We start from the raw sequence: 15,014 nt of genomic DNA on the forward strand, positions 1-15,014 counted from the left end.
CCGGTATAACAAATCAAGTTATTGGATTATAGGTTGGGCTAAGTTTAATAAATACTTATAAATAACTTTGGAGCCGATTAGTCTGTGAATTTTGTTAATGAGAAAAAAATCTCGACAGATTACTTTACCGGCCCAACCATGAATTTTATAAAATTTTCATATTCAAACTGACCCGGAATTGATAGCCACTCTAATGATCTGGCTACATTTATCTGTTTCTTTAATTCTTGACCTCCGACGGTTGCACATACTTAATCTCCAATACATATATAATTATAAACAACAAAAATAAATATAAATGTATATAATATAAATAGAAGTGTGTATAAATTCTGTATAAATATGTGCATGACTAAAAATCAAACCATAATGGTCAAATGAATGGCTAAGTTCCGGTAATTTATAAGGTTCTAAAATCAGGATTAATTAATAACCGCACTAGGCACGGCCAGATCTGGGTGATAAGGGAAAGAAATCTTCACCCTAGATCAAGAACTCCATCTAAAGACGGACGTTCAACTGCATAATAGGGAAAGAAATCTTCCCCACCCCCTCAGGAATCAGCAAAAACAGATGGCCAGGATCTATTCGGCCAAATAGAACAGCAAACCTCGAGTTTTCCCGTCGGTGCTTGGCCCGCCGGTCCTCCTCTTTCTCTCTCTCGCGGGAGTCGGGAGCTCAACGAAAGCTGCAGTCGCCGGGCGGTCTAATAACAAAAGAACTCATACTCTCTCTCTCTCTCGTCTTCCTCTCTTTGGACGACCCTAGTGCTCTCCATAAAAGCCATCGATGGGAGGTCGTCTCCGGATTTCCCTGACGATCTCGTGTCTTCTATTGATTTGGATCTCCGCGTCGGCCTCGATTCCGTCGAGGGAATCGTTGGGGATAGCTCCTCAAGGTAACCCTCTCGATCGCCTCTTCCCTTTTTTTTTTCCTTTTTGAATTTACTTATTTTTCCTCGAGTTTTCGGATTATTTTAATGCTTCGATGCGTCAGATTTGAGTTATTATAAATCGGATGTGATCAAATGCAAGGATGGATCGAAAAAATTCCCGAAAGAACAGCTAAACGACGAGTTCTGCGACTGCCCGGATGGAACCGACGAACCCGGTCAGCGATTTTTAATTTTATTCCTTTTTTTTGTCATTTTCTTGAGCTTCATGAGATGTCTGTTTACTGGGATTTGTAGGGGCTATTGTTAGTGTTTCTTGATTTTTGATTAGGGTTTTTTTCTCTCTAATGGATCTTTGATCGGGTGGGTTATGTTGTGTTGTCCTGCAGGGACATCAGCGTGTCCGCAAGGGAAATTCTATTGCCGGAATGCGGGTCACATTCCTCTGACAATCTTCTCTTCTCGAGTGAATGATGGTATATGTGGTAAGAACCGTTCTGTTTACCGCCCGTGCTTTATATGCTCATTTATCTATTATTTTAAAATAGGGCCCATTTTCCAGAAGTGGTTTCTTGATCTTTACTGATAACACGTAATATGAGAAAAGTGTGACGTTTGTTGCTACATTACTTTAATTTTACTGTAACCGCTAAAGCACCAATTCACAGTAAGAGGAAAAATAATATTTAATACTATTTTGTGGTTGGATTTTTCAAGTCCACTATTTCAAGGGTGATCTTAGTCTCTTTTTTCCCTCAGTTGTTCTCATTCCTATAGCTGCATTGCACAATATGGACATCCCTGATTTTGAAAATCATCAAGGCATGGGCTTCTGAGCCTTTAAGTATTCTGTCTTTGCATGAATTCCATGCTGTTTTGAATTCCTTCCTAAAGCAATCAAACATAATGTTTAATCTGGCCCTCATGTTAATGACATGCATGAAGGGGCAAAGGGAAGTCATTAGAAGAAATTGCACCATAACAGTGATTCAATCTTGGTGGAACTACACTGAGGCCTGTAACTACTGGTTAGGGGGTGGTTATCTATCTACCAACTAAACACCACCACTTTTTGGGCCAATTTACCTGGCTAACCTGGTTAAAGATGTTTCAGTGAGGAGGGAAAAATAACATTAATAACCTGATTAAGCTCCCCTCTCCTCATTATTTTTCCCCATTTCACCCTTTTCCCCTCACCTTTTACTTTTCTTGATTACTACCTTTTTTTGTCCATATAATCCAAAATAGACCTGATCATGGGCTGGGCTTGGGCACAGAAAAGCTCCATTTTTAAATAGGCCCGGCTCGAAGCTCGATTAAAAATGAATAAAGTTTAGGCCCGAGGCTCGTGATCAGCTCTAATCCAAAATTGTTACTCAACCACTTAACTCATGCTTTGTCCTACCCAATAGCATTTTTCCCATCTCAGCAAAAATGTGTGGTTAATTGAGCAACAACCAAATAATAGTTTTTCTCAGCTTCATGATTAACTAGTTAAACGATGTACTAATGTTTAAAATATTAGCCATCCTCTGATTAGCTATCTAGGAACTAGATTGGGCCTAAGGGTTGGGCCTAAGGACATATATGTTGTTTGCACCTATTGTTGATGAACTTGCTGCTAATTTTCAAAAGAAAGTTCCTTGATTTATTATATTTGTAGATTATGTAGTATTGATTGATAGAAGAAGACTTAGGTTGAACAGGTGATTTTTTGGGGTGAAATTTGGAGAATAGTTGTCTATAATGTCATTAGATGTAAATTATATGCAAATGCTATTTTTAGTGAAAACGTAAATAATGTTTAGGCCGTGGCCTAGATTTGATCAATAGATGATTTTAATCATTAATCATTTTGCTGAAAGAAAAGGATGCTTTATCATTGTAGTAATATTTGATTTAGCATATGAAAGAGTGGAGATATACCGATAATGAAGTCAAATTAGAGAACTTGTTTGACATAGAGTGATACTTTTGAAGTGTTTCGTGATCACTCGACATCTTTGAGACTAGGAAAAAATTATTGGACAATAATGAACTCCTAAATGTCATAGATTGCAATTTGGAAGGGTTCAAGCAGAGAAAATGAGTATACTAAGATTGTCAAATTGATCTTCAGTTTAGAAAGAATAACATGGAATATAAGGGCATCAAAGAAGTGTAGAACTTAGAATTATTGAGGTCCTAGTAAGGAGAGTGTGTTGGGTTGAAGGGCCAAAAAGGAAGAGAAGGCCTAAGATAATGTGGAAGAATTGGTGAGGAAGGTCCCAGCAAAGCTAGCCCCTAATTGCAATATTTACAAAAAAAAGGATTAAAATTCCAATTCTGCAAGGTGGAGAAACATTTCTTAAAGATCATGGTTAAGGCTCCCAATGGTAGTCTTGGCTTGATCACAACTATATGATCTTGGAAGGCAGTACCATTCTGAACTGCTTGGCTCAAGGCGCACTGAGCCGCATTGGAGGCGGACTAATATAATTCTGCCCCTCAGTTCGAGAAACTGGTGAGAGAGGGGGATAGGAAGAGAGAGAGAGAGAGGGAGAGGGAGGAAGGGAGAGGGAGAGAAGGAGAGGGAGGGAGAGAGAGAGAAGGAGACTCCTCTCATCCGGCCACAACGTAACAGGGATGGAGCCATTGTTTCAAAATAAAACGGGGGCTTTGGCTCTTTTTCTTAATTTTTTTAAAAACGAAGTTGGAGCCCCTATTTCAAAAAAAGGGGTCGGAGCCTCAGTTTCATCTTGAAATAGGGGCTCCGCCCCTGTTATGTTGCGGCTAGAGGAGAGGGGGCTTGAAAGCCCTCACCGTCTCCCTCTCCCGGCCTCTCTCTTTTCCTTCCTTCCTCTTCCTTTCTCCCTCTCTCTCTCTCTTCCTCCCTTTTGTTACGCCGCGGCCGGAGGTGAGGAGGCTCGAAAGGCCTCTTCCTCTCTCTCTCTTCCCCCTCCCCTCCCTCTCTCTCCCCCCTTCCCTCCCTCTCTCCCCCCCCTTCCACCCTTTCCCTCTCCCTCCCCCCTCTCTTTCTCTCTCTTTTTCTCTCTTTCCTTCTCCCTCTCCCCTTCCCTCTCTGGCTCTCTTTTGTCGATACACCACAAGTTGGCACGGCATAATACCATACCATACTATACCGCAGGGCAACTGCTACAGATCCCGGTACCGATTCCGCCGACCTTACATATGATTATTGAGACATGTTAGGTCTGGGTTAGCAAGAGTTTTTCCCCCCTCTAGAAGTTGCATGGATTTGTTGGATGATTAGATCTGTTCTATGTAAGCCAAGGTTGGTGCTCATATTGTGGGGTTGTTAACTTTATAGCCTAGGAGCTCCATAGGTCTTGCATCTTGTAGCTTATTGCATCCTTAGTATGAGCCAGCTACTAAATTGATGAAAGTTGTCTTTGTAGCCCATTTGTTATTGCAATTAAGTTTAGATCCCATGAAATGCCATAACTGGCAATTTCATGCATATCATTATATGCTCTATCAAGTTATTTTGACAAGTGTTTCCCTCAATCTGTAACTTCCCTTTCATAGATTAATATACAATGATTTAAATGTGTGTGAGAGAGATTTCTAACATAGGGTTTGTGCAAGAAACAGATTTCATATGATGGCAGATTGTTTAACATTTTATTGAGCTGGATTAATCTGGTGCAACTAATTGCTTTTATCATAAGTTATGTTCTTGAGTTTTGATTATTTTGTGGTGTCTTCACAAGTACATTCCACTGTAATCTTCGGTACTGCAGTTTTATAGTTCTTGATCCCCCTTTTTTTCACCTTATATCATTACATGCAGATTGTTGTGATGGGAGTGATGAATATAATGGCAATGTGAACTGTCCAAACACATGTTGGGAGGCCGGTAAAGTGGCCAGGGAGAAACTGCAGAAGAAGATAGCAACATTTCAGAATGGAGTTACTATTCGGAAGCAGGAAGTAGAAAAAGCAAAACAAGCATTTGCTAAAGATGAAGCCGAATTGTCAAAACTTAGAAGTGAAGAGAAGATACTCGAAGAGCTTGTTCAGAAGCTTAAAGGTTTTCTGTTGTTATTATTTGTTTGAATAATTTGAACAAGAAAGTTTGACAGTGTAAAATCTATGAACTGGCCCCTTTTCTTACAGAAGCTTTTTCTTGACCTTCCATGCAGAGCAAAAAGAACGAATTGAAAAGGCAGAGGAAGAAGAACATAAAAAAAAGGAAGAGGAAGAAAAGAGGCTCAAAGAATCTGAAACAAAAGCTAATGAGTTAAAGAAAGCATCCAAGGAATCTTCACATGATAGCACCGATCAGGCTCCAGAATTACATAATCAGGTCGATGTATTTATTGCACTGCTTCATTCAATGTGGTTTTTGGTGCATTATCTAGTCAATTTTTTTACAATTTATGTTCACAGAGTTTTATGCTTTACCACCAGTCTTAAAGTACGGCTTGAACATATCCTTTACAAACTCTTCAGCTAAATGTACTAAAACCTGCTATAAGATACTAAAGGAACTCTCACCAAAATGCAACAGTGAGTCAGCAAGGAAACCAATTATTATTATGCTAATATACTACCATTTTAATTTCTTAAAGCAGCATGTGAGAATTGTTTATTGTACTTTTGCTTCCTGATTTTCAATGCATAAGATGTGAATCCACAGTGCTGCATTGCATGCTTTGCATACAACTTGGCACTACTGCCAGTGGTGTCTGTTTAACAGGTAAAGATGATCATTTCAACAATCTATGAGTGATCTTACTCTTACACAGAGGGACTCCAATATACCTTTTGATTGCAACTTAGAATTTTAAAGATTTTTAATTTAATTTTCAAAGTATATATTATTGGTCAAGGTTTTGTATACCGTGGGGCCGGCCTATCCCAGTTTCCTGTGGGAAGGGATGCCCTGCATCTCCACACTTGGGATGGTGGATGTCTTGTCGTATTCCGGTTCATTTTCCGACTGACTCATCCTCTCCTAACACTCAGGACAGTTGGATACCCCACTATCCCACCCAAGGTCCGCCGTACCGGTACCGGTCGGCGTACCGGTGGCCGGCCGGACCGGTACGGTACCGGTCCGGTTCGGTACGTACCGGTTGGTACCGGTCCCGTACCGGCCGGTACGCGGTGGTTTCAAAAACCACAGCGCGCGGCGCTGTGGTTCTAAAAAAAAAAAAAAATCGTACCGGTGCGAACCGGCCGGTTCGCACCGGTACGAGGCCGGAACCGGCCGGTACGGGCTCCGAACCGGCCGGTACGCCCCGTACCGGCCGGTTCGGATAAAAAACCAGAAAATACCGGTTTTTTATCCGTTCCGGTACCGGTCCACGGCCGGACCGGTACGTACCGGCCCGTACCGGCCGGTACGGGCCGGTACGGCATTCCATGATCCCACCAGTATAATACTTGCTAGTGGTCATAATTAAGTGAACAATGTTCTCTGCAGTCATAGTTGGTATATCATGTCCCATCTAGGTATTTCCTTTTCCATTTTTTAATTTTCTTATCAGCTGCTGTTTCAGGATTTAGCTGCCTGTTTCTGTGTTAATAGGTTTAAGACCATCCTACTAGATGCAGTTTGGTTGGCCAAGATGAATATTTAAAATTTGTCACGAAAAAGGGAATTGGTAAAATGCAAGAGATGAAGATATTAAGGCATTACACAGGAAATTCAGACATCAGACCTGACAGTGAAATTCAGAGGATAACATTGATAGTGTCTACACTGTCGATGTTGCACAATCTTGTTCTTCTTGAAAAGCCACTATTCTGTTCTTAAACTTTACACTTAAGTTAATATTAATAAATTGTCCCATGCTTTTTCTAAGTGCCTGTCATTTAGCTCAGTGCTGCTGCTAGGTTGTTAGCACTTTGTTTATCTAAGTTTGGCTCTATATTTTAGGGCCTGATTTTGACCAGACCTTTATTTGTTTATTTATTTATTGACTCAAATTGCTACCTAGTTAAGATCCCTTCTATGAAAACCCCTGCTTGACTTTGCCCAGAAACCAAAATGATTTGCTAGTGGTGAGATATGTTCTAATTAATACTGCAACTAGTTTAAGAAGTTGAGTGAATATGTGCCCCAAAAAGTAGTAAAGGCCTGTTTGGTCTTGACAGACCAGGCTTTGGCCTTGAATCTTCGTTCTACAGGTTTTAGCTACTAGATCCTCACCCAATCTGCTGGCGTCTGCTGTAAGGCCAATACTCAGCTACACAGTGGATGGACTCAAGTTTGCTGCTATATCTTTGCCTAATTAATCATCTTGCCTCTGTTTTAAACTCTAAAGACCTTTCAGTTGCCACCAGTTGCTTAATGGTTTTACGTTGTGCATATTCTTCTAGGGTTCATGGCTGTGTAACACCCTCTTTGCTAAAGCCTAATTCTGGACTTTATTAACAGGATGCAATGGAAGATCACCATGATTCTGCAGTAGAAGACAAAAATGATTATACTACTGAAACTGAGATATCTGATAATCAAGCAGTGGGAAAGGTATCTGAAAGTTTTTGTATTAATTTTTAACGATAAGATGTCCCGCTTTTCTTTTTCTCACTGGCATTTGTTTTCATGCTTGTTGAAGCAGGTAGCTGATGATCATGATGACACTATAGCCAAATCTGGACATGAGGCTGATGGTAGAAGTGACGGGTCATCTTTCAGTCATGTGGAAAAGCAGGTAACAGTTTTATATAACTCCTAGTTGTTTCACAGAATATGTAGTTGTACATGGAAAATGATTATTTTCCATGTTCTTTTGTAATTTTCTATTAGCATGTTGCAGAACAGGTAATACAAAATCATGATTCTTGATGCTTCCATTTTATCAATTTTTGTTCTTCCAACCTTCATTCTGAAGAATTGAAGTGTCTTAGATATATTCACCAAGTCAAACTGCAGCAGATTTTCCAGTCGAGTGTTGATGTCGAACTTGTTCAACTATCTAAAATATCTTTGAGATAACTTTACTAGTTGTGTTGGTTGTTCACATTTTGACAAAAAACCTTGATGGGTAAGAACCAGAAACTTCACAGAATTATTTCTGAATTTGATTATCATCAAATTTATTTGTAATACATGTGCGGCAAACTTGTCAACATGCTCATAAAGGGAAAACCAAAAGATGTCCCTTCATCTTCTCATTAGACTTGCACAGTAGTGAATCATATAGTAGGCTAGACGTATATATTTTTTTTGTCAACATGTTTCTGTGTAAGGATTTTTTGTACTTTGAACTAATTGCACTTTTAAAAACTTATTTCAACTGGAGTTCAGAGGTTCAGGGCCTTCAGGCACATATTTCTCTCTCAAGCCTAAGCCTGCTTGTGCTATTGAAAATTCTACATGTAGTCAAGGGCTTAAATCATAACATTTATTGTATTTGTTTCATCACATGACATTTGAAATATCTGAATGATGTTACTTATTGCTTCATGCCATCCTTAATTGATAATGGAAAAATATTTAGGTACACATCCTCACAATTTAATCTATAAGTACAGTCCATATGCAAGGCATATTTTTTTGTCATCACGTGTTCAGCAAGAAACAGTAGAAATAATTGAGAGTTCCTAAGGTAATTTGTGAAATGGGATATGAAATCTGGAGAAGTTCAATTTTCTCTTGTTAGTTGCATTTGTTTCAATAGTGCTTTAGTTTTGTGCCTGAACAAAGCTTGTTCTATTAGTCATGGAAGGGCCAATATTTGATTGAAACATGATGTCTCAAGCAATGATAATAAGATGGCGGATTTAGAGATGGGATATTAAATCTGGAAAAGTTCAGTTTTCTGTGATTAGTTGCATTTGTTTCCATTGTAGTTCAGTTTTCTGCTTGAATAAATCTTGTTCTATTAATCATGGAAGGGCCAACATTTGATGGAAGTATGATGTCATGAGCAATGATTGCAAGATGTCAGATGTACTAGGTAACTCAGGGTATCAAGAATTTAATTACATGATATTGCATCTATAATTTCCTACATTTTTTTTAAAAATTTTACGAACTTATATGTGAAAAAACTGTTGTTTGAAATATATTTGTAGCCAATATTAGGATATCTGTTATCTAACAACAAGATCAATGAAGAACCAATTGAAGTTGAAAGGAAGTTGATTCCTCTCTTGCTAGAATAATCACATTATTTTCTTTGTTAACCTTATGCATTTAATATGGATCCTTGGTTTGCTCTCTTATGAAACAAAATGAAAACCGGTTTGAAGTGTGTGCTGTTGCTGCTTCAGATATTTGTATTGATTTATGGTTTGTTAGCTGCTCACATCAGAAGAAAGAACTCTGTTTATGAATTCCTGCTAGAGTCTACATGTCAATTTTCATGGATTGGTATTTTGGCATTAACCATCTATGTTCTAAACTTGCAGGGGCCAGTTTCTGACAGCACTGAAGGATTGTCGAGAGAAGAGCTGGGTCGTCTTGTAGCGTCTCGCTGGACTCAGGAAGATGCTACAGAAGAAAACAATGAAGTTAATACAGCAAAAGAAGAAGGACATGAACATGATGAAGATGAATCAGAAGAAAATCATGATGGCTATAATTCAGATAGTGATGAAGATCATAAGTTTGAGGATGATGATTTGGAAGATGACCCACATACAGAATTTGGAGAGGATCATGAAGAGCCTACTGGTGCCTACAGTTCTGATGAAGATGACAAAGCTGACTATTCAGGTTTTTCTTTCTAGTTTTCCCAAGAGAGCAACCATAATTTTCCATCACTCTGACACTTAACTGTTTAGTGCTTAGAAAACATGTTAGAGGTGTTTATGTGTGTGCTAATCGTTGTCCATTTCTTTTTAGATTTAACTGTCTCTGGTAGCTCATCATGGCTGGACAAGATTCAACAGACTGTCAATAATGTTCTTCAAGCTTTCAGCCTTTTCAGACGTCCAGTGAACATATCAGGTATTATTTTTTCTTTGCAAAATCATACGAGTGGCGATGAGAATCATGCAATCTTGTGTTTTAATTTATCCAGAAGCTGCTACTGTCCGAAAGGAATATGATGACTTAAGCTCGAAGTTGTCCAAAATTCAGTCAAGAATATCCAGTCTGAATGAAAAGCTGAAACATGATTTTGGTAAGTTACAGTAAGAAGTTGATTTAGTCATGAGCGTCTGTTCTCATTGGTACATCATGTTGGCATGTTTGTGAAGTCAGTGTGAATATGATAAGATTTTTTTTTGTCATAGTGAATATCATCCTGCTTTACCATCAAAGGTTGGGGGGGGGGGGGGGGGCGAGGTTAGGTTTTGATAATTATCATGCAGTGTTAGATTTCCTAGAGGTTTTTGTTCTGATTTTTTTTTATCATATTATACTTTTAAATATCTTGCCTGTGCTCTCATATGCATATTATGTGTGGTTGCAACATAAGCTCATAGTTTCCTACCTTTTCAATGCTCTCTTCAACATGATCAGCCTCAGGGCAGTGTTTAGGAGGACATTTGCCTTTTGTTGTTGAGAGGTTGTGTATGTGGACTTGTGGCTTTATCCAAGGTTACGGCAAAGAGAATTAGAGATCCATGAGGACACGAAATTTTTGAGACTCATCTAGTTCACCATCCTCCACCATTATGAAATTCCACACCAAGATCACTTCATATGATATGCTTGGTTTGACTCAATAGTGGTTAGTAACTTAAATTATTAGTTCCCTTTGAGGCTGCTTGTAGTTTAATATTGAAGATGTAAAATTGCAGCCCACAACTACAGCATGTCCTTGCAAGATACACAAGGCATGTATAATGCAATTCTTTTGTCCAATCTATGATATAAATGGTAAAATGTCCACTATTAACACCAAAATGGCTAACAAGAGATACATAAATGCAAATGTACAAAATGTACAAGAACATATCATAGCCTGATACCATGCAGTGACAAAGAAACTGAGAGAGAGCTAGGCAAAGTTGATAGTTGGAGAGAAGTGAAACATTTTCATTTTTTTTTCTTCTTAAAGGCACCCTTCTATGCGCCAAAATCTTCATCAAAGCATATAATAATTGATGACTGAAAATAAATTGCTGGCTGATTTTGATCGATCATGATGTGACCAAATTAAGCCATGGGTTTTAGCCATGCAGCTGATGTATGCGCAGTTTCCCTTTGATTAGGTGCTTCCATACCGAGCTGGATATCTTTTAATTATTTAAAGTTTTCTTCTGGGTTTAAGAATATTACAAGAATCAAAGAAAACAGGAATAAAAATGAAGGATAGAAAAGACATATTAAGGATAGAAGAAACATCCTCCAAAGTCGAAACTATATAAACAATCTTGCAGCTCTCTTTACATGTAATAGGTATGCTGATTGGAAAATTAATATGATCACCACCCCCTGTTAATTGTGAGACAAAACTATTGTGAGATGTGAGGCTGCAGAGATTTTTTCCATACCATGTGCACTGATGCACTTCAGAAACATCACAGGGTTGCAAGCATATTTTTGCCTAAAAGGTTTTATATGTCTAAAGAGGCTCGGATGAGCAGAGGTACCTTTTTAGTTGTCAATTAGCAGGTAGGCTTGCTTTTCAAGCTGCTTGTGATAGTGCAGTAAACTGACTTTTAGGCCACGAGATCAAATGCACAACTTTGTTAATGCTTGATGATAGTGCAAATAGAAAAACTTCTATGTTGTCATAATATGGTTGTCTATAAGGTGATAGACCTTATGAATCTTATGTGTTTATATTAATTTGTAAGTGCAGAATAAGTAGTTTGTAAAATACATTGGTTCTGTTATATTTCTTTGATCATTTATGCATGAATATGGTCATGTTCATGGCTTGAGTTAGACAGACAGCAACAGTTTTCTGAAGTTGGGTATTTTCTTGCTAGGCAAGGATAAAGAATTTTATTCATTCTATGATCGTTGCTTTGAGAGCAAGCAGAATAAGTATGTATACTATATACAACATTCCTTTTAGTTGTTCTTATGATGAACTTGCATTGCTGTTCTTTTTTTTTTTAATCATATAATTGTGGCTTTTGGAAATTCTTGTCGGTAGGTACACTTATAAGGTCTGTCCATTTAAGAAAGCCTCCCAGGTCGAAGGGCACAGTTCCACCCGATTGGGGTAAGTTCTTGAGATTCTTTGTTTATATCAAAAAAATATATCTCATTGATAACTCATCCTCCTTGACAAATGTGCTCTCAACACTTAATAAGAAATTTTCACATTAGATACCAACAGTATACTAGCTGAAGGGCCTTCATGTTCTTTGACATTTCAACGTTCATTTGTGTCCATAGAAGCATTAAAAATAATGATATAGAAGCCGTGACTATTGACTGTTATACCAAGTACTTATTGGTGTCTTAGTTTGGGACCTTTTTTGTCTTTGAAATGAAGTCTTCTTTGACAATTATAAGAATAGAATGTTTTAATCACATCAAAAGAGAATATGTAGAGATGACACTAAGGGTAGGGTATTGAGAGCTGCATAACTTGGCCTAACTTAACCTGTATTTGAATATCTTGGGCCCTCTATGGGTCTTTCCTAGGATCTTTATATGTTTTAACTTCTAAGAAATATAATGTTACTAGAAGCTCCTGGATCATATTACGGTATGGCACGGTAGCACTCATGCCACATTCTAGCAAGATGAAAGTATAGTCTAGTCGATGTGGTTGGATGTTATCTCATTTTATTTAAGCAGGCACTGGGATAAATTTGAGGAGTCATACAGAGTCATGTTATTTTCCAATGGAGATAGGTGTTGGAATGGCCCCGATAGAAGTCTAAAGGTATTGTTTGAATTCCCTAATCAACCTTGTCTGAGCTTTGTTAAGGCAATAGTTCTGATTGCTCAAGTTTTATACAGGTGAGACTTAGGTGTGGATTGAAAGATGAGCTTGCGGACATTGATGAACCAAGCCGATGCGAGTATGCATATCTTCCATCTCGCTAGCCTTTCTTCTCATAAGAATCTTTTCTCATGTTTAATGTTGCCCGTATCAGGTATGTAGCTATACTTTCAACTCCAGCCGTATGTCTAGAAGAGAAGCTAAAGGTACTTGCTCGATCTTGATTATTATGATTTGCCTCCTCTTGTGACTTGAATCTTATAGGGAAATCCTGGTATCTGTGACAGGAACTGCAGCAGAAACTTGAAGATATGAACACAAGTCAACCCTCTGGTCATGATGAGCTATGAAGTTCTGCACAATTTGCAGAGTGAAACATGCAAAAAGAGTTTATAGTCACACTCATTTCAGCTTAGGAAGTTCATGAGAAGCCTTTTCTGTTGGAACTATAGAGAAGTTTGGGATAGCCCCATGTAGGCCAGATGATGATTGGATGTCATGAAGCGATCTCCGATATTTAAAGGTTTTCGAGCTCACTTCATGCCGCTGTTGTAATTCTTTTGTTTCCCTCCATCATAAGTGGTGATTGAGAATAGAGAAGAGCAACGAAGCAACTCGTTTTTTAATTTATTTAGATGAGCTTGATGCACATGTACTACTGATCAATCTGAGCTCTCACTAGCAATTACTACATAGTATTTGGTGCGTCTGGACAAGATAAACTTAATGTTAGTAAACTAGTTTGTTATAGCCTGACATCCTTACGTTTGATGTATCAGAAACAGAACTGTAGCTCCATTTGGTCATCATTGGAACCTGCGATGTTTCCAAAGATCTCAAGAAACCCCAGTAGAAAATACAAACTAAGAACTGGCTGAGGTCAACATGTAATGAAAAGGATTGTTAAACTAAGAGGATGTATTTTATATGTTATGGAGATTGCAGGGTAGTCTTGTTTTTGGTGTTTATGGCTTTTGAGGTGAATGGGCCGCGAGGATGTGATTGTTGTGGTTATTTCTTCTTTGCTGTTATGATTTAGTTCGTTTCTGTTTCCGTGCTTCTGCTGTAGTTTATGGTGGTGCTCTTTAGCTATCGATGTTTTTCTTTTCAACTTCTAGAAAAACTTGAAGTGAATGAAATGATTTTTGGTTGAGTTTAATTCAATCTGGACGTATAAAAAGGGGTTTTATGATTGTTGTTGCATAACTTGCAGATGACGAAACTTAAGATGGAGCCATCTTTTTTATGTTAGAACGGTGGAAGTTGTGCTTGCAAAGACTACAGAGCCAGGTGCAGTAACGTAACGTAGATTATCAACTTCTACATTGGATGGATAAATATAAAAAACAAATAACATAAATAGAAAAAAAGATCTCAAATAGAATATTAAAATTGTAGTTTGAGAATCTCAAGAGGCTGATAAATGTCAGCAATGGTGGAAGAATGGAGGTGACACGGCAGCTTGGAAGTGACATAAGAGGCTCTTGATTATTCTGTTATAATATATCTTTATTGAAACTATTACTGATTGTTGTAACAATTATGATAGCCTTTATTAGGCGCATTATGTACAGTTTGGAATTGTTTAATATTCAAATATTTATTATTATAATGATTGTTGTAATTGAGATGAAAAATAGCAAATAATAACCAAAAAAGAATATTATTATTCAAATCAATAGTTATTTCTGTTATAATGGAATTAATGAAAAATCACCAATAATAAACATTTCAATAATAAATATTTTTTTATAATGCAAACATTTTTAAGTGAAGTTTTTGAAAAAAAAAAGATTTGGGAAAATGATATTTTAGCAAAAAACAATGCAAGTGCCAAATAACCTTCATTTGTGAGCCAACAGTTGCTATCTTTCTTTCAATTATTATATATAAGAAAATCCAAGACTGTTATAACAACCATTATTTTAAAGATTTATTGCAAATCAATCTCCGAAATTATTCATATTTGCATACTAATCTCTATCTTTTTTAACTATATAAAAGATGTTGTCCGTTTGGACAAATCGAACAAACAATAAAAATGTACTAAACTGTCAATGAGTTTTGAGACTCCATCTTTCCTCATTCACTTCATCTTCTTCTCGCTCAATTTTGTCGCTAGGGAATCAATCATTGCATTAGGAAGTCGGTTAAATATGAGAAGAGGCAAAAATATTTAAAAGATATAAAATTAACACGGTTAGAAGAATGCAGAATATTCCATTGTTATTTGGCAAACTTAACCTAAGGTGCATATAGCAAGAAGAAAAATATTAATACAGGAAAATAGAAAATAATACACAGATACC

The 15,014-nt window shown here is 37.6% G+C and overlaps 1 protein-coding gene across 1 annotated transcript; it reads left to right on the forward strand.

The window, feature by feature from the left end:
* The first annotated feature begins 431 nt into the window (after nucleotides 1-431).
* On the forward strand, nucleotides 432-13,654 carry PSL4 (calmodulin-binding protein). The gene is made up of 16 exons (XM_008782997.5): nucleotides 432-898; nucleotides 997-1,110; nucleotides 1,282-1,377; nucleotides 4,686-4,925; nucleotides 5,038-5,201; nucleotides 7,281-7,373; nucleotides 7,465-7,557; nucleotides 9,260-9,566; nucleotides 9,696-9,800; nucleotides 9,874-9,975; nucleotides 11,735-11,792; nucleotides 11,905-11,973; nucleotides 12,558-12,645; nucleotides 12,723-12,784; nucleotides 12,860-12,911; nucleotides 12,993-13,654. The coding sequence occupies exons 1-16, from the start codon at nucleotides 790-792 to the stop codon at nucleotides 13,053-13,055; spliced, it is 1,815 nt and encodes a 604-aa protein (XP_008781219.1). The 5' UTR covers nucleotides 432-789; the 3' UTR covers nucleotides 13,056-13,654.
* The last annotated feature ends 1,360 nt before the right edge of the window (nucleotides 13,655-15,014 follow it).

The sequence above is a fragment of the Phoenix dactylifera genome, chromosome 8, assembly GCF_051530095.1.
Source record: "Phoenix dactylifera cultivar Ajwa chromosome 8, Ajwa_hap1_PhDact_Kaust_v1.1, whole genome shotgun sequence".
Classification (NCBI taxonomy): Eukaryota; Viridiplantae; Streptophyta; class Magnoliopsida; order Arecales; family Arecaceae; genus Phoenix; species Phoenix dactylifera.